The sequence below is a fragment of the Fopius arisanus genome, unplaced genomic scaffold, assembly GCF_000806365.1.
Source record: "Fopius arisanus strain USDA-PBARC FA_bdor unplaced genomic scaffold, ASM80636v1 scaffold00020, whole genome shotgun sequence".
NCBI classification, from domain to species: domain Eukaryota; kingdom Metazoa; phylum Arthropoda; class Insecta; order Hymenoptera; family Braconidae; genus Fopius; species Fopius arisanus.
Genome location: NW_011887759.1, coordinates 549077 through 571459, shown reverse-complemented (window position 1 = coordinate 571459; position 22383 = coordinate 549077). Strand labels below are relative to the sequence as shown.

The window sequence follows — 22383 nt, the reverse complement described above, 5'->3', positions numbered from 1 at the left end:
GATTCTACGTACGTTTCAGTCCCCTCGACCAGAATATTGTGTTCCCCATTCTGAGCTTTCCCAGGAACTCCGAACATTGTTTCTAGAGATCAAAAATCATTATGAAATTATGTCCTCAATAATAATAATGATAATTATGAATTACTAATTCATGCCCGCGTTGATAATTAAATTTCCAATGAAAGGTTTCACTTTACAATAGCTGTCCACTTTACAATAGCTTGTACCAAAATCTTTTAATATGACAATTATGTTTAATAGGATAATAATCTTGTTTAAAAACTTGCCGAACACAATGTCTGCTACACATGGAACAATTGCATGATGAACATCGAATTCCCCAGTTCCGACCTTATCCGCCATTTTCTTTATCATAATTTTGGTTTGATAATTGAATTGCTTGATGTGTTCTGTTATTAAATTACCCCCATTTATGAGGGGTACCACAAGCTTCTTGTGTGCTCGATAGACTGGCCCTGGAGAATATTCTTTAAATTAATTACTCCAAATTTTGCAAGTTTTTTATAGATTTTTTTTTAGTAGTTGAATTTATTAAAAATAAATTTTCAGGGTAAAGGTCAAGGTCAAGAAGAACAGATGAATTTGATCCTAAAGAATAATTTTTTTCTCTGTGTTTGGTAATTTATCATTAATTTTTTATAAATAATACCTCCCCCATTTATGAGACTATTGATAACTGCCGGCTTCATGAAATCGTAGACGGTATCCTTTTCAGCTGCCTTCGCACTTCCCATTATAATCTGAATGAAATTTCGAAATATAATAATTATTTTATCATAATGACTAAATAGGCAGTCTAATAATAAATCAGGAAATTAATTTTCAATACATTTTTCCTTTAATCAAACAAAGAGTTTGGGCGCTTCCTCAAATATCCCACAAAAAACGGAACTCCAATTCTAGAGGATGTTTCCCAAGGCAGGAAATTCAATTTTTAGAAATTATTTTATTTACGTTCGATTTTTTCATTGTGTAATAGGTTTCATCATTTACCTCAAAATCCCTCGGATCAGTAACGATAACTTTCATTATCGGTCCCAGCCAAATTTTGAAAGTCCCAACATTGATATCTTGGCTCATTTTCGCGAGGGTAAAAATCGTTTCTGAAACAATGCACGTTAAAAAGTTTATTGTTAAAATTACCATGACGTGAAGATGACAATTGTTTTTACAAATACTCAAGTATTTTTATCGAGCTTTCACTAAACCAATGTTGTTTTTTTCTCAGACTCAAGCTAGGCTCGGAATGCGATGTACATCGCGATCTATCATCTGGGTAAATGTCAGAATTCATTTTTAATGCGTGTAAAATTTTCCAAAATTTTACATACTACCAGTGTCGGCAAATTGGTGTGCATTTCCGACCAGTGGAATTCCAGGGGGTCCGCGTAGTGAAGCCGAGCATTTTAGAATTTCCTTCCGAAAGATGATGTATTCCTGGATTTCCTTCCGATATCGAATGACCCATAATACTGCGATAGTACCCAGGAGGTAAGCTGAGCAGCAAAACATCCATCAATTAACCACTTACATTTATTAAAGATGTTCGCCCTTTCCGCCAAAAAATTTATTATAAAATTGACATGAAAAAATATACAGCGTTTTTATTTTTTATTATTATTTAATGTCTCGCGAAGTTTCGTTACTGTAGAACAATTTTCCGACGTTCTCAGTGAATTTTTGCAAATGTTCCCAAAACTTGACGAAAAATTAAAAAAAATAGAAGCATCACTGTCAGAATTTGTGAGTCATTGAATAATGATTAAACCTATGGTATATTTTTTGACGTCAATCTGATCCGGGGTTCCCAGAAATTATGAAAATTAAGTCTTCACCCTGAAGAACTACTCTCACCCATCCACAATGAATTCAACATGGAAATGCCAGAGCCAGTCGTCAGAAATGTCCACCTCATTTTTGCTACACCAAAATAATTGCTTTACCGATGCACTAAGGATCGTTCATCCTTCTACGGATCATTGAAATTTTGCTGATTCTTATAGTCCTACTACTCTTATTATATGAGACTTAATCCCTTCCTCATCCTCAAAATACCCGAGGAAGGATTGCGTTAATGTGTATATCATTACGCACCGATCATTTACAAGGCCGGTGCATGTACTATTGAGAGAAAAATCACCATGATATCACATAAATTATTTTTTCAGCGAAAAACATTGCATTGATTTTTTGTCAATTGATCGTGGATTCCAAACAAGAAGTCATCGCTCTTCGGACTACATTTAGGAAAAAAATTATTCCTTCAATTTAAATATTACTCTGTTCTACCCTCTAAGGTGATTCACTCCTGCCATTAAAATTGACTTTACTCCATTAAATGTATTTAAATAGTTGCGTTTCTACTTTTCTAGAAAAAAAATATAATTTACCCAAAGGTGATGAATATGAAAAACTTGATCGATTATCATAAAAAAGTTGATTTTCCTCTTGAAATTGTCACACGGACATTTCGTTGCTGATCCGAAGTTGATATCAATACTCCATCAGTAAAAAATCCAACAATCTCATGTAAAATGTAAATCATGTAAATTTATTTGAAGCCTTTGTCGCCAAGTATTACAACAAAAATAGTGGCAAAAAGTGGAAAGACCTTTTCACGTTTTTCTTCAACATATCACGCAAGTTATTTTGACGTCATTCAAATTTTCGTGCGACAATGAATGCGCACGCGTCTTACCGTTTGAGGGCGCTACACACGACAATTGAACGAAAAAAAAATTAGTAAAAGTTCAAAGTCCAATTGTTATTGCTGGTTATTGTCCGCACACCGGCTTTAGTTCAATTCATCGAGACCTGATAGTGCTCCATCATCCTCCAGAATCAGCGCAACAGTCACCTAATTTCAACGACTAATTAATTACCATCAAATCTTATCTACAATGCTGAAGGTACTTATCATTTTTTGCTCTACGTGTTCCCATCAATGAGAATCGCAAAAATTTTATAACGTGGTTCAAAGGTCAATGTAGAATGTCAGTCTTATCAAGATTCGGGTATTTTCATGTTCTGATGGAAAATTTTCATCATGTTTTCATGTGTATTTATTAATTTTCATTGATGAATCAAGAACGTGGTGGCTCTGGTTACTGGAGGTGCATCCGGTCTGGGTCGTGGTACAGCTGAGAGATTTATCAGAAATGGAGCAAAAGTTGTAGTTGCTGATTTACCCTCGTCCAAGGGCAACGAAATTGCTCAAGGGCTGGGGGAGAATGCAGTGTTCAGTCCCATGGATGTAAGAAAATTCAATTTTATTTATAAATTCAGAATACTAGCTTAAGGGGCCTTAAATCATCGTAAGATCAAAATTATCTTACTGAACTAGTTCCCACAACCTCGGTCGATTATTTATGAAATTCATTATTTTTTCTTCATTAAGATCACTTCGGACTTATGAATATTTAAAAAATGTCCCAAACGTCACAATTTTTCCTCACCTCCTCCTGTAATAGATGATAGATGAATCTTTGTAGATTTTTAAATTTTTTTTACGAGAATGTTAAGGTGCCAGAAAAGTTTCCTGGAAATTTTTCCGCTCTGAAATTCCAACACGTTCATCAAAAATTGCAAATTAAATTCATGTATGCCGTAATGTTATCGCACACCCATTTACAATCTTATTAACTTCAACAGCTCCAAGAGTCATTATGTAACCTCAGAAATCAGTGACATGTACAATGATGAGATAATAACTATAACAGTTATCTATCATGCGTAGCTAGTTATGACTTTTTAATTGGAGCAAAAAAGTTGAAAGTAAAATAATACTTCAATTTTAAAAACAACTCTCAATTCAAGCCAACTACCGACATAACTGAAATACATCCATCACTCCCCATTTGAATAAAAAGTCTCAAGAATGATTGGGAAGGCGAATTCTCTAAAATTCAAGTTTCTCTAAAATGAATAAAAAATGAAAATATTCTCTGTAGCTGTTGTGGGGAAAATTCCTGTCGAATGTCTTCTTTTTTTAATAATATAATACAATTACTTCCATAAATTGCACAGGTGACGTCCGAGGCAGACGTCCTTCAAGCCCTGGACGTGGCAAAGGAGAAATTCGGTCGATTGGACGCAGTTGTAAACGCTGCAGGTATAGCAGCTGCAATCAAAGTCTACAACTTCAAGAAAGTTCACGCCCATGACTTGGAGACATTCTCACGGGTCATACAAGTGAATACGATTGGAACTTTCAACGTCATTCGCCTGTCAGTTGGATTGATGGGTACAAACGAGCCCAACGCTGATGGACAGCGTGGAGTGATTGTAAATACAGCAAGTGTTGCAGCATTTGATGGTCAAATTGGACAGGCAGCTTATTCTGCCAGCAAAGCAGCAGTCGTTGGTATGACGCTGCCTCTCGCCCGTGATCTCTCCATCCAGGGTATCAGAGTCTGCACCATTGCCCCCGGACTCTTCGACACACCAATGCTTCAGGGCTTGCCGGACAAAGTACGTAATTTCTTGGCTAAAAGCATTCCATTCCCCCAGAGACTTGGAAAGCCTGACGAGTACGCGCAGCTGGCTGAGTCCATCATCTTGAATCCATTGTTGAATGGAGAGACCATCAGACTTGATGGAGCCCTCCGGATGCAGCCATAAATAGGCCATTGCTGTTTGAAACTAATTTGTTACATTTTTTATATATCTTTTTCTATGCAAATGGAATAAATTTACCGAGCTAAGCTCATATTTTACAAGTGATACATTTGGCTTTGTTTTATTCTCAAATGAATATGAGAAAACACTGAGAAAATTAAACGACGGGGTGGCAGAGTGATATGAAATTTTTTAAAATTTGCATTAACTAATCAGCTGATTATCAGATTTATTATCTAGGGCAATGAAAAACCTTGAAATTGTTATAAATTTAGGTATGGTCTTCCCTGAAATTTGAATGAATGTCAAATACTTGGGTTGTTATTTTTTAATAGGAATGGATATAATAATGTCAACTAAAAGAAGGAATCCGGTGATAGCGAGAGGAGCGTATATAAGGCATTATTAAAAGGTGAATTACTCATATCAATTTTCTCCATGACTTTAATTAACGTGGGATGGATTTAATGATAGTTATCTCTATACATCCAACACCAGTCTCGGTTCTTCTCTGATTACACATTGATCAATGGGCACAATGATTTATCGAGGCCATTTATCGTCTAACACAGGTATCGACAATTCACTTTATTATCTTACGACTGTACAGTAATATATTTCCTCTTTTTTTCGTTAGTTCTTACTCGTCTTCGTTAATGCTCCAGTATATTTATGATGGCAACCGCGCAACTTGGTTTCTTTTTTTATCCAGTGTATTTAATTTTAAATGTTCCACGCGAGTGACACTGCAAAATGATGGCAACGATTATCCGATTAATCCGTAATTTAGTAGAGTCACTAAAGTATAATATAGCCTAGCAAAAAGTTGTGTACATAACAATATCAACATAAAAATTTTAGTCGACAAAATTGTGGGTTGTTGTTATTAATCTCATCATTTTTGATGGATTGCGCAGGCCCGCAAAAGTTTTAATTGCTTGGATTTGGAAAGGTATAACTTCGAAAAAAAAATGTCTCGAAAGATCAGCTCATAGTTATTATCGATCATCCATTTATCCAGGGTGATAATATCGTTATATAACGTTAGTCTTTGTTTCCAATAACCTCCGGAGATTTCCAAAAATCCAAGAGATGTTGAAATTTATTTTGATGATTTTTCGGAAGAGCCAGTTTGTTATTTAAGGCAGGATACTCATCTTCTCCGAGGTCTAGTCAATCCTAGGCATTTGATTCTTTGAGATTCTGTAATTTTTCCAATTGATCTGGTTGTAATTCATCTGGAATACTGGCACGTCCACCAACGAGCATCTTCTCTGGTATAATATCAGGCTGTTCATCGCTCGTTTCCAATTCAGTCTGTATTTCGATAACAGTACGACGTGAGGGTAATGACTGTGAATTATCGGCTGTACTTGGTCCTGATGTTGAATCTCCATCAGATCCAGAACTACTGCTTACCGGAAATGGTGCCGAATCCGCTGGCAAATCATCCACCGTTGATTTCTCCTCAACTTCCTCGGTGTTGTCGTCAGTCGTCTCTTTGGTCACCTCCTCTTCACTCTTCATCTCGACCTTAGTCTCCATCTCTGATTCTGTACTCTCTGGCTCCTCTGTTGTCTCGGCCACATCCTCAGGGGGATCCTCACCATCACCTGGAAATGGATGTTCAACTTCCTCCATAGGTGTTGCAGCTGTTATCACAATCTGTGCAACACCCAAACCAAAATCATCATCCTGACCTTCAGACTTCATCTCTTTCCTCGTTTTAGGCGCTATGTCACGCTCGACCTCTTCACCTTCCTGTTTGACCAATGTAAAACATCTTCCATTATTTATTCATTCGTTTTTACCTTCAACCTATTAATTATGAATATTTTTTTTTTCCAATATCTTTTTTAAAAAAATATTAGTATTATGTATGCGAGAGTAATTATCACACCAGCAATTTACCTGTTCGCCGGACTCGTCCGATACTTGTACGACTGCACGATGAGATTGGTTTATAAGCATATTTATGAGTTTCTTTTGGTGCACAGCGAAGGGGTTGGGGGAATTGTACTTACCAATTATTCCTGGCGGCTCCGTCTGGGGACCATTGAATTGCATACCGTATTGGTCCTTCTGGATTTTCGGCAAGTTTATTGCAAATCCATCAGGGGCTTCGCCGTTTATCAGTGGTGGCTTGTCTTCGTCTGATTCTGCCAATTTTCGTTATTCTTAGTTAATTCACAAAATCAATCGGATGAAACAAATTAGTCGGAAAACCTACCGAATTCGCTGGGAAATTCATCAGGAATCGTCAATAGAATTCGATTTTTCCGCATTTCGTTTATACCGAAAATCGTCAATTTTCGAAATAATAAAATAAAAAAAAAACGTGGAAACGTTGGGACCATAAAATATTCAAAGACAATCTTTTGAACAGAAAAATCGAATTCTTTTAATTTTTCCTATCGAACGTTTCAGGAGGATTAGCAGAAAATTATCAAGAAGTTTGAGAGAAATTCAATAAAAATTTCTCATAAATTCGCCAGAAAATTTCGTCGATGGAATTTTTTCATACTTGCAATTCACGATGAAATCAATGACGGAGAGATAAAGAAGGTTGATATGCTTATCAAAAAGTTGAAAAGTTTTTTACAATGTCGATGCATAAAAAGAAAAAATTGTTTTGCTCTCATCATGTTTCACCAGTCCCCCCATTACAATGATTCCCTCCAATATTAATCCTTGATTTATAATAAATTAGCATTTCCAAGGAATAGAATTCCATTAAAAACATGAATAAACATGAATGGAGAATGAGTCCTTGAATGAAGAGAGAAGAGTTTTGCTTCACGAGCAATGAATGTTCTTAGAAAATAAAAATCCCTTCATCTCTGTCAATTACCATTAAACATGGCTCGTGTTATCTCATCAGCTAGAACAAAATCGGGAACATCAGGTGGTGTGAAAACTGGGGGTGCAGAGCTGGGGGGCGTTGTCTCCTCCTGATATAATGGAATAAGAATAGATGAGTCAATGATATATTGTGATGATTTAAAAATAGTTGAGAGTAATACCTGTGGGGTCAATGGAGAGCCATCGAGGGCGCACGGTTCGACGACCAGAGACGGGAAAAGGCCTTTTTGCCCACGCAATTCACCTTCCCACCAGCCATCATCCACGTCGTGCGGTTCTGTTTTCAATACCCTCAGTATATCACCCTCGAGGAACGTCAATTCTTCATCACAAGTTGCGTCATAATCGTACAGGGCGATGCAGTACACTTCCGTCGATTCAACGAGATTATCTACCTGTTCTGGTACTTGATTAACTGCTGTTGTATGAAGATGTGCGTCTGAATAACAATTACAATTATTCGTGTGTTAATTACTGAGTCGAATTATTATTACTCGATAGATTATTTGGGATAAGAAAGATTACAATTACAGACGATTATCAAAAAAATTTTCTATGTTTGTTTGCAGCTCCCAGGATTTTTTATTTCATCAAGACCGATCCCTTGAAAATATAAATGTAATTCCGTCGATGGGAGATCCTCCCATCAGTGAATAAATGAAAAATATGAATTAAGAACTTTACCTGGATCGACAGCGTCATGATCATCAATAGTGTAATCGACGGAGGAGAAAGAAATTTGAGTGACAAGTCCAGGACCATGTGAAATAAGCCCAGTGGCAGTTGCTGATTCTCTCTCCACATCCAAGTAATTTTGGGGTACAAAGCCCTCTTCACCTCGATAATTACGAGCTCGTAGCCAGCCATCTCCATCACCCTCGCCAACTACCTCCAACTGCTCGCTCTCGACGATCGATAGTTCATCGGGATTTTGCGCCTGAAAAGTTACAAAAAACGTCGTTTCAATTAAAAGTGAGAAATACAACAGATACACGTGGTGACTATCACACCAGCTTTTACCAACGAAGCAGAGCAGTAAGTTCGATTGCGCTAATAACTTTTAAAAGTTACGGTTCATTTTACAAGCCATTCTTCGAGAAGGAATAGTTTTTCTTGACAGAAAAAGTCAGAGGGCAAGGCTTGGCATCTAAATTAATTGAATTTCCTTGAGCAAAGTTTTTCGGACAGAGTAAATAATGGGACTAGCTGCTCATAAATATTTTCGAGAGGTCATCGAAGTTCTGGTTGTGTTTGAGTTTATACAGTTTTTCTTCAAACTCTTTCGGGGTAAAAAATAATACAACTTACTGTGTATGAGTATAGCGCAGTGCACTTGTATAGTTGTGGCTGTTGGCCAGTGGTAATGACTTCTGAAGGCTCTGGAATTTCATCTTTGTCGTCAGTTCCCCAGTCTATTGATGTTGGATCGTCCCAGTCTGCGGCCATCTGTTCTATCCGCTGTTTTTCTTGTTCCAGTAGCGCTACAGCACGTACAAACAATTTAATTAATTCCCTTGTCGAAATCATTCCAGTGAAATTGAAGAATTACCGTCGACTTCAGCACTGTCGTGCCTCTCCCTCTCGTCTCTCTGATCGTCCTCGTGGTGTTCAGATACATGCCTGCCACTTCCTGGTCTCTCTACTGTCGTCAGATCACTCCCAGCGTCGTTGTCACTATCGTAGAATGAATCCGAGGATGGATGTTCCTGAAATCATTGAATTTCCAGAACGATGTGAGAATAAGATTATTTCTACATTTCATTTTTATTTCCCAAAAAAAAAACATTTCTTGGATAGTGACACTGAATACTGAAAATTTATGAAGCTTTCACAATTTCAAAGGGCATGAGTTTTGGGGACTTAATTATTATCTATAGAACAAATATATGTCAAAATTCATATTTGCGAAAAAATTACTCTTCTCAAAAATAAAGCTGGAATAAATAATCGTTATAATTACCGCTGCACCAGAAGCATCAGTTCTCACTGACAATGAACTCGCTGATCGTGGCATATCCTGAACACTGAGAGTCTCCGCCTCCTGGAGGAACTCATCAACATTCACTCCACCTAATCGCAAGCACTCGATCCTCGCCTCGGCCTTCATTTTAGCAGTCTGATTCATAAATTGAAATAATTGATTAACTCCCAAAAATACCGACATCACGCCTGGATTCGAAATTTTGACGGCTTAGTATTTTTATTAAATTGGGAGCACTAATTGGGGTTTTGCTATTTGATCTTTAATTATAATTTATCAAACTACACTTATGTGGATATTGTAAAAAGAATGAACATGCATAAAGCGCTTTCAATAATTAAAGCGAACACTAGAGGAAAAATTAATTGAATAAAAATAGAAATAGATTAAGTCATTAGCTCTTTAATTACTCTATTCGAAGTCTTGGGGGGCATTTTCAGGTATTATTAAAAGGGAATTGGCTAGTACCTCGGCTCGACGTGCTGTGTGCTTCAGCTCGTCGATCTTGGTGTCTAGATCGGGCCCATTGGGATCGTTGGGATCGCTCTGGAATTAAACGAGTAGATTAGGGATCATTAATTGATTTAAATGGGCACTTGGACGATACCTTGTGTCCTGACTCCTTGAGTTGCAGAAGAACTTGGAGTTTACGGTTGCTCTCGCGAATTGTTGCAACTTCACGGGCAATTCTTTGCGACCAACGGCGAGCTTCTTTGCCAAGTGTCGTCGCAGCGGAGTGATCAGCGGTTACCCTGTCATTAAAAGTAATTAACAATTATCAAAAATCAGTCGATGCGCTCATAACAAAGTATATTGAAATTTCAGGTGAACGAGTCCTTAAAAATGGGGATTTTTCATTTGTTTAAACTCTAAAATTAATGGTGCCAATAAACCAGCAGTAGTTTCATCATTAATATAAGGCAAAAATACCTGTCAATTTGGTCATTATCACACGGCTCAAATTCGTACTGTATATGTTGTTTGAGCGTCGGATAATACAAGTTGCAGCACTGAATATTATACTCCCTCGTCAGCTGTAAGTAAAACAATGAAATAGTGAAAAGTTGATCGGCTGAATTATTAACTGAGACCTTTGAAGCTTAAATCAATGGACGAAAAAAAGGATTGAACACTGAAAACCGACCTGCTGTGCCTGATCCCGAATAGTGGTGAAGCTGTTCTGGGTTGCCATGCAGGTCAGCAATTCAGTGCGTCCCATGAGAGTCAAGTACTCCTGTACTTTGTCATACACCCCCTGTTCAAGATACTGCATGGTGTTCTGCAGGTCAATGGCGAAATAACGATTTTGATGGGCGTTGGCAGCTGCCAGGCTCAACAAGTAATCATTACGGGCACCCGTCGACTTCTCGTCTAGGGCATCTCGCTTCGATGTCACCTGATTTACAAATCAATCAATTCATTGACCCATCAATTTTCATCAATCAAACTTTTCTGATTTAATTCAATTATGATATATTAATTTTAATCACCTTAGCGCTATTTTTTTGTAAAGATGTAATTGACTGGAAGAAGGAACCCTTTTTCTTCTTTAATCTGCGAAGATTTTTTCTGATTATCATGTGTATTACGAGAAGCTCTAATGTTTCATTGTGGAAAATCAAAATATTTATCTTGTTTGATTTTTTTTTGTTTCAGATGCACTTACTTCTCCTCAATATCTTTCGCCTTATCACGTACGTCGTGAGCACTGTGTTCCTCATCGAAATACAATTTCTTCGTTTTATCAACATCCTGCACGCACATCTGCAGTTCCTTTTGTACTATCATCAATTGGTCGATTGCCTTCTTCGATATCTGCATCTTGTGCATTCTGAGGACCTTAGCATCATCGGCAATCTGCTGTTGAAATACCTCAACTGCTGCGAGACGGGCTCGAGCCAATTTCTCGTTCTCTTCCAGGACAGTTCGCCAAACATTCCACATATTCCTATTTTAATGCGCATAATTTTCCTCATTAAATCATTCAACGCGAGAGGAATTTAAATTAAATCATTCGGTTCACCATTTTTCCTCAGCCCCATCGATCTTCAGGTCCGGAATATTTGGTATTTTCTTATTTAAATACGCCGAGGATATTTTGAGCAGTGCCTCGGAGTACGATTTCTCGATTGCTGATTTTTTTAATGTGAAATTCCTGCAAGCCAGTTAATTAGATCATCTAAATGCCGTTTGACTGAGGAAAACGTAAACTCACCGGATGTCCTCTAATAGGTCACACTCATGTTGATTTTTCACCTGCAATTTTGCCGCCTGCTCTGCATGCACATTTTTCAGGAATTTCGCGTAATTCCCCTGGTACAACAATCATCAACTTATCAAAATTCATCAAGAAAATCGCGGAAAATCCGATCGTTATATTGAAGTTCTTATTGCGATCGTGTTCATATAAATAAAACACAATTTATAAATTAAAATGCTATTTTCACCGGACACGTAATGCTTTACGAATTTGAAAGTACTCTGTGAAAATGTACGTTTTTCTTCCTGATTTACTCTTATTAATTTTTGTATCAACCTCGGAAATGTTTGATTAATATATTAAACATGAGAAAAAACAGAAAAATAATTAAACAGATAAGACTAGAAATTTTACTGAAGAAACAACGCAATTCCTATATCTCGTCTATATTTCGGAAGATAACGTTCACGCCATTTTCAGCTAATTTTTGAGACACTTATCGAGTAAAATGGATTGATCCAGCCGACAATGCTCCACTCAATATAAAACCTCAAATACTCATAGGATTTTGCAAACATAATAAAAATAAAAGAAAAATTACAATCTGACTTTAAATTCCAGTAGGAGAAGAAAATGCAATTTCTGCCAATACTTCCGCAAAATGGTATGACACGGAAAACAGCGGTTTCCACAGGATCTGACCTGGTATGTGCTCCACATTTCGAGAGATAATTTTTACATAACTTTTCACTAATTTCAGTCAATTTCATGGCCGTGTATAAAATGGGTTGATCCGACAGGCGGAAATGCTCTCAATAAAAAATATCAAATATTCATAGGACTGTGTTCGTACGCAAGGATCAATGATAATTAAAAGTTAATAAAATCCCTTCGATCGTTTGAAAGACAGTGAAAAAAAGGGTCATAAGCTCTTTGGTGTTCATCGATTTTCTTCGGTTGTGGTGAGTGTGGGCCACGTATAGACTCTCCTAAATCGTGAACACTCTTCCTGACATTTCATGATCGAAAATCGATGAAACGAGAGCTCAATTACAAATGGTATCTCTGAGTTTGAATCAACCCTTACTTTCCTCGGTGGTGGTTGCATGATTGAGCCGCTCGTCAAGCGCCCAATTAAACACTGTTTAAAGGAAAATTTAACACTTAAAAATGATTCGTTAAGGTAAACGCTGCTCACTCGACGCGAATTCGTATGCTACTGGCCTCTTGGCCTCGACTTCGGGTATTTATTGATCGTACCGGCGCAGGCGTTTTCATCCCCCTGGACACACGGGGTTTAACTTGTGCGTCGTGGTCCACCCACTTCCCCTCATTCCACTTTGGAAAATAATACTGAATAACATTGGAAAATGGAAAAATACCGAAAGCAAAGATCAAGTCACAAGTTCTCTGCAAGCTCATTACGCTGACAATAGATTATAACTCAGACTCTTCTTCAACAAATCTATAGCGCTCAAATTTTTTCCCTCCAATTTCCCTCTGGTAAATAAATGGATAGAAAAAAACACGCATCATCATTTATTATCCAAAAGATATCAGACGCTATTTTCAGATCTTAATTGGAATTTCTACAATAAATATTGAATCAATAGGGGACAGTGATTGCTCCTGTTTGATTTTAAATTTGAAAGGTTTATTTATTAAAATTGCAAAAAAATTCAAAACACTTGGATACCTTAGGACTAATTAGCTAGTGATACAGCACCGATATGTGAATTAATAGTAGTAAAAATAAGGATGACTATGTACAGAGGAGAATGTGTTTTTCGTGAGTGGAGATAATTTGTGATGGTGTGAATGTTTTACAAAAGTTCATCAGGCAACAGTCGGCCTAGATCGGCGTCTGGCATGAGGGCCATTGCCCCCTCGCCATCGGGATCCGAGCTAGGCAGCAACACCTCAGGTTGTGGTATCGGTTCAGCCCGTTGTAGCAATGCAATTATCGGATTTCCACCTGCGTCCAAGGCTGGATCGGCCGTTGCTTCCGCCAGATTAGTCACGGATTTTGATTTGACACATTGGAAATCAACGTGTCTACTCTTTGCCTCCTCCTTCTCCCAGGACATGTGAATGAAGGGTCGTTGAACGTAATTGTATATTACTTCGGCTCTGCCACCTGCACGCTTCTTCACTTTTTCCTTGTACGTGGGATAGCCCTCGATTCCCAGGCGTATTTTTTTCAGGCCTCGCTCTTTCATCACCTGTTTCGCCACATCTCGATTTTCGATGTATTTGAAGAAGCGGTACATCGCTGTGCTGTTTACAGCTAGAAAAAAGAACATTTTATTTTGTTAAGGATTTTTAGTGCATAGAGTTGAAGGAGAACTACGTGAAAAGTTGAAATGAATATCAGAAATTTACTCTGAGAATATTCCTCTCCCATCTGTGGTGGATACTCCTCATCCCAATCGACAACGTCATCCTCGAGTAAAACAACAATATGACACTCCCTATCACCCCGCCTCGCACTGTTGACCATCAAGGGTAAAATCAAGTCCTCAAGAAATACCTCGAACTGACATCGAGCTCCTTCATTCGAGAGTTCATGCAGTAATCCTCCTGTAAAAAAATTACTCATCAACCATCTAAATATAATAAACATTCAAACTGCAGTTGTGACACATAAGCAATTTCTAGGAAAAATCAAATCATATAACTATATAACTTACGCAAGTTTTGACACTTGACAGTGTTGGCATCAAAGGGAACGAGCAGATAGTCGCACGCCTCTCTGAGCTCTTGCACCGTTACAGTAGGTGGACAGCGAATAATGCCGCCTTTGTAGTACTCCAAAATAGCCCGAAATACCATAGCTGATATGCCCTCAGCAACTTCGTACTCTCCCCTCTCATTTGGCTGTGCAAACTCAATTCCTGAACTGAACATTCTCCCTAGCATGGTGTTTGGGTGAGCTGTGAAGAGGGCGGGATCCAATATGAATCTCGTATTGTCAACGATTAACGTTATACGATCGTCACTCAGTGTTACGCCTGATGTCACACTATCACGTACCGAGCTCTGCTGCGGGGTTTTATTCATCACGATAGTTCCTGGACGGACTCTAAACAATAAAAAAGTCATTGGTGTCGTTCCTCAGTTTGCCTTCGGCTTCGCCTCGTAATCTCAGAGTCATCAGAAAAGTTCTTAACGGCCTAGTCATGAAATGCACTATGGGATAATTTTGATATTCAATATAACGATAAATAATTTACCTGAGGAAGGTATTGTTCTGGCAACTTCACAGTCTGTTTTATGCTCGATGATAATAGTAATGTATGCTACAAGGGCTGAAAAGTATTTTGGCAACGTTTTTTATCTGATCAAATATTTTATATTAATAATACATATAATTATAATAATCTATGATAATTTCTTCTGATCAAATATGTTACTAAAATACTTTTCGGACCGTGTAGCATATGTTGTTTTATGTTACAAGGCCTTACTAACCGAGTACTTTTATTGTCAAAGGGAAGTAAGTAAAAAGGAAGGCGATAAGCGGTCTTACCTCCCTAGGGCAGTAAAAGTACGGGGGTAGGGCGGGCCGAGGCACATAAAGATGTTTTTGTCACTCAGTCCGTGAGGCAACGTTTCAAAATATTGTTTGTCATTCAGAAAAATTCCTAACGGCCTAGTGACGCAATATAACTATATGAACCTACCTATTGACATGATGATGAATTACTGATCTATGTGATGTTGATTCGTAAGAATGACATCTTCGTAGGTTACCTCCGTCCTTCTGGACCAGGCAGGGCTTGGGTTTCGATGTGCCACCACAACTACGCGCAAAACAACGATTGTTCCTTACTCATTACTGCTTTATTAGCTAGGATCTGACAATCTTTCAATTACTCCCAGCGGTGTTTCGAGTGACCAGAGTACTCTAGGATTTTGCACTCCCGTAATTTATATTGAAATAAAAATAGAATTCTTTAAAAAATGGAAGCAAGAGGGTTTTAATCTGGTTTCTTTTCTCAATAACTAATGAGTTCTTTGACAAGATGATATTTATAACAAAAAACTACATCAAACAAACTCAGCCTCAGTTATATAACGATGACAAAAATTTGGCAATGTTCAGAGAACTCGCAAATTGAAACCGAAAGGTTTTATGATAATTGAAAAACGATTTTCAGAAAATCAAGGAGGTTTTTTTTGTTTCTTTTTCAATTTCAAAAACGTATATGTTAAAGAATCGCATGGAAAAAAACTGAAATACGATTGAAATTTTTTGTGTTGGACAGCGCTAACTTCTCATCGTCTAGAATTGACTGAGAAAGTTATCTTGAATAGCTAATTTCGTGGAAATTACACTGAGAAAAAAGAGTACCAAGAGTTTTATGGACTGAACAATTCGGAATAGTTTGGGTGGATAAGTTCTCTCAATAACCATAATTACCTCATTATTCCAAGTGCAAAAAAATCGAATCTATCACGTCGAAGTGCCACTCAAAAAAAATCTAAACATGCAAAACTTTAGAATGTTTCAACCACAATGTCATGCATCCCTAGAGAATCTATCACTCAATCATGACTGATACAACCTTTGTCCACCGGCGTTCGTCATTGTCACGAGGTGAGTAACGACAAAATGATTAATCCATAAAAATCATATGAATTACCTCAAGTTATTCTTGCAAATCCTGTGTCGACCACGTCCATCAGTTTCCTTGTAGTCAGTCTCAGTGTCACTGCTGCTGTCTTGGAGATAATTCAGACGATCTGCTGGGTTTGCCATGTCCGACCAGCTGGAAATAACAATTCATAAATATTGACGATTGTTGTGCAATTGATGAGATTTATTTAGCAACCCAAAATCATTCCGATGGAAATAGAATTATTGATTACTACGTATAAATCGACCACCAAATCGTCATTTCATTTCTCGTTGTTACATCTACTTGGTTTTACTGAGTAATTACTGTTCGATGTAATAACAATCCTGACAGCAGCATTTTTTTTATGTTATTCGTTGATTATCGAATTACTCACATGTTTGACACTGGCAAGTAAAACTCGAGTTTTTTCTTGAACCAATTTGACGACGAGCAAATTTCAATGCCACAGATTTCGTGATTTGCTCTTTTTAGAGAAAGTCGCATTCCAGATTAATGAATCAGTTTGCAGCGATTTCGCTGATTGTAAGTGAGAAATCGTAATTGGTGGGCCCTGGGTGAAACTATTTTTTTTTTTTTCAATTGTTTAGTCAGATAGGTCAGATATTATAGGAAGATTGTTAGCAGTTTTGCAAAGGTGTCAACATAAGAGTGTTCCATAGCGGTGGCGCATGAACGTATTAAAAGACCAAATTGTGTCGATAAGGAAGGACGTAAAGATGAAAGTGTCGATAACTGAAAAATTCAAAGTAATTTTTTTATTAACAAAATTCTAAGAAAAAAAAATTAAACGTTCATAGCCGTTGGTTTTTTATCTTCATATATGGTTTTGAGGCCCAATAATTTCTGATCGATATTTGCGAAAGATAATGGCGAAAATTTTGTTATCGATATTGTTTCACGTGTGTGTTTGCCCCTCGAAAAATGGCAATCAGCTGATAGAAATATTAGGAGGTATTGCATGAGGAACTGTGCCAAGGTTAATTGATTGTTTGAAAAAGCTTGTCATATTTTTCTGAGATGAGAAAGGAATGGAATGATTAGAGAAATATTTTCGGAGGTGTTTATGGACTATTTAAATATTTAATTTGGCAATTTCAGGGTAACTGAACTTTAATCAGGTCGACACAGCCGCAGTACAAGGTGGAGGTGTCAAGAAGATTTTGGGAGGAAGAACTATGCTGGGGCTTTTTTTCTGTGGAAGATTCAGTCGTTTTGTGAGAAATGACAAGAATGGAGTCGTCGTGAGTGCAGCGAGATGTTTTGTGACGAGACCAGTGAATTTTAATAAGAACTTTTGCCTCAGCAAGTATAGGAATGCGATATCAACTGTTGGTGTTAGGGTAATTGTCAATAACCCAATTTATAGTGATGAGAATTCTCATTTGTTATCATACCTATTTAATTGACGAGATTACAGTGCGTCGAACGAAATGAATCATAAATATTGATTAACGAATAGCAAAAAAAAATGAAAGCTATCGTTAGTGATAATAATTCCACTTTCCGAGCTGATTTCTCTCCAAGTTGGTGAAAAATTAATCGACCTTCTCAAATCAATTTTCATAAAATAATTAGAATGGGTAGAACTGCGAGAATTCGCGGACGAAAGCACAAGCGATTTCTAGATAAGTCAAATATTCATGATTTCTCAGTATTGAGAGACTTAGACCATTGGATGAGATCCTTAAACTGGTCTCCAACGTGTTTCTTAACTCCGCATTTCTTTAGTGGGACAGGACGAGGATTAAAGTGTCTGGAACTCATCCCAACCTACCAAGTGTTAATGAAAATCCCCCGAAATTTGTTAATTACAACTTTCTCAATTTCTCAGTCTGAAATAATAAAAATTTTCAGCAAGACTCGAAATTACGATCCTCAGACTGTCCTTTCTGTGTTTCTGTGCTTCGAGAAACACCTCGGAGATGATTCCAAGTGGAAATACTACATAAAAAGTCTCCCTGATCGATACACAGTTCCAGATTACTGTAAAAATAACGAAAAAACCATTTTATCCTCATTTATCCTTCAAGATCTCCCGAAGCAATCCCAGAGGGTTGTAAATAACTACAAGATGATTGTGGAGTCAATTAATGAATTGAGGAATAGGGGAAATGATACCTGTGGCCACTGCCGAGGGTATTTGAGGGAAATCTTGAGCTTTCGGGATTTTAAATGGGGATTTTATACTGTAAACACTCGAGCTGTGTACATAGACTCCTCGAAAAACGCGAATAGTCTTGTAAATATTTATGGCGAAGATAATCTGGCACTTGCACCATTCCTAGACCTTTTCAATCACTCCTACGAGGCGTCAGTTGATGTAGGACTGGAGGCCGATGATGATAGTCGAGAATTTTACCGAATTCGGACGTTGAAACCATTTCCTTTTGGGTCTCAGGTTTTTATTAATTATGGTGCTCACTCCAATGCGAAATTATATCTTGAGTATGGGTTTTTCATTGTTGATAATCCACTTGATGAAATTTTTATTGATTATGGTATGATTGAGAGGAGTTTACTTCTCTCCAAAGACACTGGGGAATTTATTAGAACGAATGGGTTTGATCGAAGTATTGGGTTCAGTGCAGAGGGATTTAATTATCATGGAAAAATTGTCCTGTTTGTCATCAGCACGGATCTAGGACAGAGTTATTGGAAGGAGAGGATTTACAGATATGATTTTAGTGAAAATGAAATGTTGAGAATTGCAGAATTAGGGATTAAACTGGTAAATTTTAAGAAGATGGAATTAATTGAGAAGTTACGAGAAATGAAAAAATCTGTAAATCACAGTGAGAGTTTCAAGATATTCCTTTCACTTACGGATGAATATATTTATTTATGCGATAAATGTTTAGGGAATTTGACGAGTAGGAAAAGTAATAATTAAAATAAGGTAAATTCAGGCAATGAATTGTTGATTGTAAATTTGAGAAGGTGATTTTGTAATTTTTGCAATGAGGATTAATAAATTTACTGAACAATTTATTGATTGATGGTTATGAATTCATTGGGGTTTTTTGCTCAGTGTTGCAGTGGCAATGTGATTGACCGAGCCCAAACGAAAAAGAATGTACCCCAAGCGAAGCCAGTTATCACTCCAGTTAAAAATCCCTTGATTGTGGATGGAGTGACAGGGGGTAAACCAGGGCAGCAGAAGAGAAACTGCTTTCATCCTGGAGCTTCTGCACTCAGCAGGGATGACTTACAACTCAAGGACTATCCCCCGGTCACCAGTGCTGACATGATCAAGGCTATGGGGAGTTATATCTGGCCAAAGGTAAAACTCGAATTTTCTCTAATTGTTATTTTCATCGACACGATAAAAAAATGTCTAAAAAATGTAGTTGGAAAATTCTGTTTAAAAAATAATTCCAAACAAAAAATAAATAAATAAAAATAAATGGCTCATTTATTAAAATTAATAAGCAATACTCTGTCGAAATACTCAGTACATTTTTTTTTGCATTCCAATGAAAGCTGTGCAAATTGAATTTCTGGGATTTTTCTATTCTGTCAGGAAGATTCTGATGTGAAAAATCGTGTGAAAGTAGCTGTGGGACTGCTGGTCGGAGCTAAACTCCTGAATGTTGCAGTTCCATTCCTCTTCAAGCACGCGATTGATAAATTGAATGCAGCATCCATAGCTGCTGGTGGAGAAGCTGTCCTGGGCATGGGAAGTGCACCAGAGACAGTGACAACTGTAGTGACATCTCTCCTCATTGGATGTGAGATTTATAAATTCAATTCGATTGATAATTTATTAACCCATGTCTTCATCGTATGTTTCAGATGGAATTGCTCGATTGGGATCAGCGGGATTCAACGAGCTCAGAAATGCAGTATTCGCCAAAGTAGCTCAAGGATCTATTCGAAAAATTGCAAAAAATGTATTTTTACATTTGCACAACCTCGATCTGGCTTTTCACTTGTCGAGGCAAACGGGTGCATTGTCTAAAATGATCGACAGGGGAAGTCGTGGAATAAATTTTGTCCTTTCAGCGATGGTGTTCAACATAGTGCCAACAGTCTTCGAGTTAGCTCTAGTGAGCACAGTACTAGGGATCAATTGTGGTCCTGAATACGCAGGTGTGGCAGTGGGATGCGTTGGTGTCTACGCAGCATTCACCCTAGCTATCACCCAGTGGAGGACCAAATTTCGTGTGTACATGAACAAAGCTGAGAACGAAGCTGGAAATAAAGCCGTTGATTCGCTCATTAATTATGAAACAGTTAAATATTTCAATAATGAAAAATTCGAGGCTGAGAGGTATGACGAGTCCTTGAAGAAGTACCAGGAGGCCTCGTTGAAGACAAGTACCAGCTTGGCGTTACTTAATTTCGGACAAAACGCCATTTTCAGTGGCGCTCTGAGTCTGATCATGGTGATGGCTGCTAAAAATATCGCGAATGGAACGATGACCGTTGGGGATCTAGTGATGGTGAATGGATTACTATTCCAATTATCAGTTCCTCTGGGATTTTTAGGATCAGTTTATCGAGAAGTCAGGCAAGCTTTGATCGATATGCAGACAATGTTTGCACTTTTGGCTCGTGATCCCACAGTTAAGAGTAAACCCAATGCAACTCCATTTTTCGTGACTCCAACTACCTCCGAAATAGTATTTGACCGAGTAAATTTCCAGTACGTCGAGGGTAAAACGATTCTGAACGATATGAATTTGACGATCCCAAGTGGAAAGAAAGTTGCTATTGTCGGTGGTTCTGGTTCTGGGAAAACCACAATTGTCAGACTACTGTACAGATTTTTCGAGCCTCAGGACGGTACAATCACCATAAACGGTGAAAATATCGTAGATATCGATTTAGATGATCTGAGGAGAACAATCGCTATTGTACCCCAGGATTCTGTGCTCTTCCACGAATCAATATTCTATAATCTTCATTATGGAAATTTGAAGCGAAGCAAGGAAGACGTTTACGAAGCAGCAAAAATGGCGAATCTTCACGAGGCTATTCTCAAATGGCCCAAGGGTTATGACACACCTGTTGGAGAAAGAGGATTGAAATTGAGTGGAGGTGAGAAACAACGTGTGGCCATCGCGCGCGCTATTTTGAAGGATAGTCCTATTTTAATATTCGATGAAGCCACGTCATCGTTGGACTCAATTACTGAAAGTGTGAGTAAATATCATGTGAACAATTTTCCATGGATAGCATATTTTGTCACTGGGACTGTAATTTAATTAATAATGGGCTTTATCAATTATTTAATTCGTCAGCACATTTTGGAAGCTCTTCGTCGAGCAACAGTGGGTCGCACTTCGATTATGATTGCTCACCGTCTGTCCACTGTAATGGACGCAGACGAAATTCTAGTCCTCGACAACGGCAAACTCGTCGAAAGGGGTACCCACCAGGAGCTCATCGTCAGCCATCAGTCCATATACAACAGACTCTGGGATGCCCAGAACATCGGACTTCTCAAATCCAAGGAGCAGCAACACAAGCTGCGAAATCAAGGCTCCACATAACGAAAATCATCTTCTAGCTCCAATGATCCGTCAATTGTAAAAATAAAATCAATCCCGAAGATAATATAATGTAAATACTCAAGTTCCCTTTGTAGAGTTACGCAAATGACTGCATGTGATAGTATTTTCGTAATGTACATAAAAGAATATGAAGTAATCATTGAAAATGAAAGTTATTGTGGATAATGAAGTGGAATAAACAAACCCGCCGCCAAACTCATCTCTTCATTCATTGATTTATGGAATGTGTTAAGAGTAAGTTACAATCAGTAAAGCATTTATGGATTTTCAAGAGAAACTAAATCTGTAAATTCTTGAATAACCCTGGAATAATGGACGAAGGAAATTTTTAGGGGGATAAACTAACTTTTTTATCGATTTTTTTGTTTTCGTCAGCAAGTAAGTGATTTCATATATATTTTTCTCGTAGACGATCATGAAACTTTCAGAGACAGGAAGAAAAGAAAATGATTTTTTTTCACGACGTGCCCAGGGACCGGTTTAGGATCATTGGTAGAGGAAACAAAATTCGAGTCCTGGGTAAAATCTTCAATGAAATGATGC

At 37.7% G+C, this 22383-nt stretch overlaps 6 protein-coding genes across 15 annotated transcripts in view; 3 read left to right on the top strand and 3 right to left on the bottom strand.

Moving 5' to 3' along the window:
* The window catches only part of LOC105264384 (cytochrome P450 4g15-like), a 3643-nt gene extending 1631 nt beyond the window's left edge, over positions 1-2012 (bottom strand). The window contains exons 1-6 of the mRNA XM_011301220.1: positions 1876-2012; positions 1353-1517; positions 1015-1124; positions 671-761; positions 288-476; positions 9-82 (exon numbers count right to left, since the gene is read on the bottom strand). Of these exons, the coding sequence (XP_011299522.1) occupies positions 9-82; positions 288-476; positions 671-761; positions 1015-1124; positions 1353-1517; positions 1876-1936 (690 nt within the window). The 5' untranslated portion in view covers positions 1937-2012. The remainder of the gene's footprint in view (positions 1-8; positions 83-287; positions 477-670; positions 762-1014; positions 1125-1352; positions 1518-1875) is intronic.
* Positions 2013-2755: 743 nt separating this feature from the next.
* Positions 2756-4743, top strand: scu (scully). Its single transcript, XM_011301072.1, has 3 exons — positions 2756-2930; positions 3110-3274; positions 4048-4743. Exons 1-3 carry the CDS (start codon positions 2922-2924, stop codon positions 4639-4641), a joined length of 768 nt encoding a protein of 255 aa, XP_011299374.1. The 5' UTR covers positions 2756-2921; the 3' UTR covers positions 4642-4743.
* Positions 4744-4835: 92 nt separating this feature from the next.
* Positions 4836-12986, bottom strand: nwk (nervous wreck). 6 transcript variants are annotated; one of them, XM_011301075.1, is made up of 19 exons: positions 12769-12985; positions 11697-11794; positions 11505-11636; positions 11148-11429; positions 10972-11050; positions 10626-10877; positions 10412-10515; positions 10089-10233; positions 9950-10027; positions 9461-9616; positions 9050-9206; positions 8809-8981; positions 8185-8437; positions 7662-7939; positions 7490-7589; positions 6663-6797; positions 6550-6581; positions 6339-6399; positions 4836-6251 (listed from the first exon to the last, which is right to left on the bottom strand). In XM_011301075.1, the coding sequence occupies exons 1-19, from the start codon at positions 12787-12789 to the stop codon at positions 5818-5820; spliced, it is 2970 nt and encodes a 989-aa protein (XP_011299377.1). In that variant the 5' UTR covers positions 12790-12985; the 3' UTR covers positions 4836-5817. The 6 variants fall into 6 exon arrangements, 5 of the variants coding, with proteins under 5 accessions (XP_011299377.1, XP_011299378.1, XP_011299375.1 ...); XM_011301076.1 differs by having other exon boundaries at positions 4836-5955; positions 6058-6399; positions 12769-12983; XM_011301073.1 differs by having other exon boundaries at positions 4836-6399; positions 12769-12984.
* Positions 12987-13317: 331 nt separating this feature from the next.
* Positions 13318-16925, bottom strand: mri (mrityu). Of its 3 annotated transcripts, XM_011301065.1 has the most exons (6): positions 16698-16925; positions 16328-16453; positions 15365-15484; positions 14372-14763; positions 14064-14261; positions 13318-13968 (listed from the first exon to the last, which is right to left on the bottom strand). In XM_011301065.1, the coding sequence occupies exons 1-6, from the start codon at positions 16805-16807 to the stop codon at positions 13505-13507; spliced, it is 1410 nt and encodes a 469-aa protein (XP_011299367.1). In that variant the 5' UTR covers positions 16808-16925; the 3' UTR covers positions 13318-13504. The 3 variants fall into 3 exon arrangements, with proteins under 3 accessions (XP_011299367.1, XP_011299368.1, XP_011299369.1); XM_011301066.1 differs by lacking the exon at positions 15365-15484 and having other exon boundaries at positions 16698-16923; XM_011301067.1 differs by lacking the exons at positions 16328-16453; positions 16698-16925 and adding an exon at positions 16105-16193.
* Positions 16196-22015, top strand: ABCB7 (ATP binding cassette subfamily B member 7). Of its 3 annotated transcripts, none has more exons than XM_011301070.1 (6): positions 16196-16281; positions 17423-17664; positions 19353-19604; positions 19845-20052; positions 20117-21465; positions 21568-22015. In XM_011301070.1, exons 2-6 carry the CDS (start codon positions 17500-17502, stop codon positions 21817-21819), a joined length of 2226 nt encoding a protein of 741 aa, XP_011299372.1. In that variant the 5' UTR covers positions 16196-16281; positions 17423-17499; the 3' UTR covers positions 21820-22015. The 3 variants fall into 3 exon arrangements, with proteins under 3 accessions (XP_011299372.1, XP_011299373.1, XP_011299371.1); XM_011301071.1 differs by lacking the exon at positions 16196-16281 and adding an exon at positions 17128-17275; XM_011301069.1 differs by lacking the exon at positions 16196-16281 and adding an exon at positions 17128-17300.
* On the top strand, positions 17572-19328 carry LOC105264289 (SET domain-containing protein 4). The gene has a single exon (XM_011301068.1). The coding sequence runs from the start codon at positions 17901-17903 to the stop codon at positions 19212-19214; it is 1314 nt and encodes a 437-aa protein (XP_011299370.1). The 5' UTR covers positions 17572-17900; the 3' UTR covers positions 19215-19328.
* Positions 22016-22383: the final 368 nt, after the last annotated feature.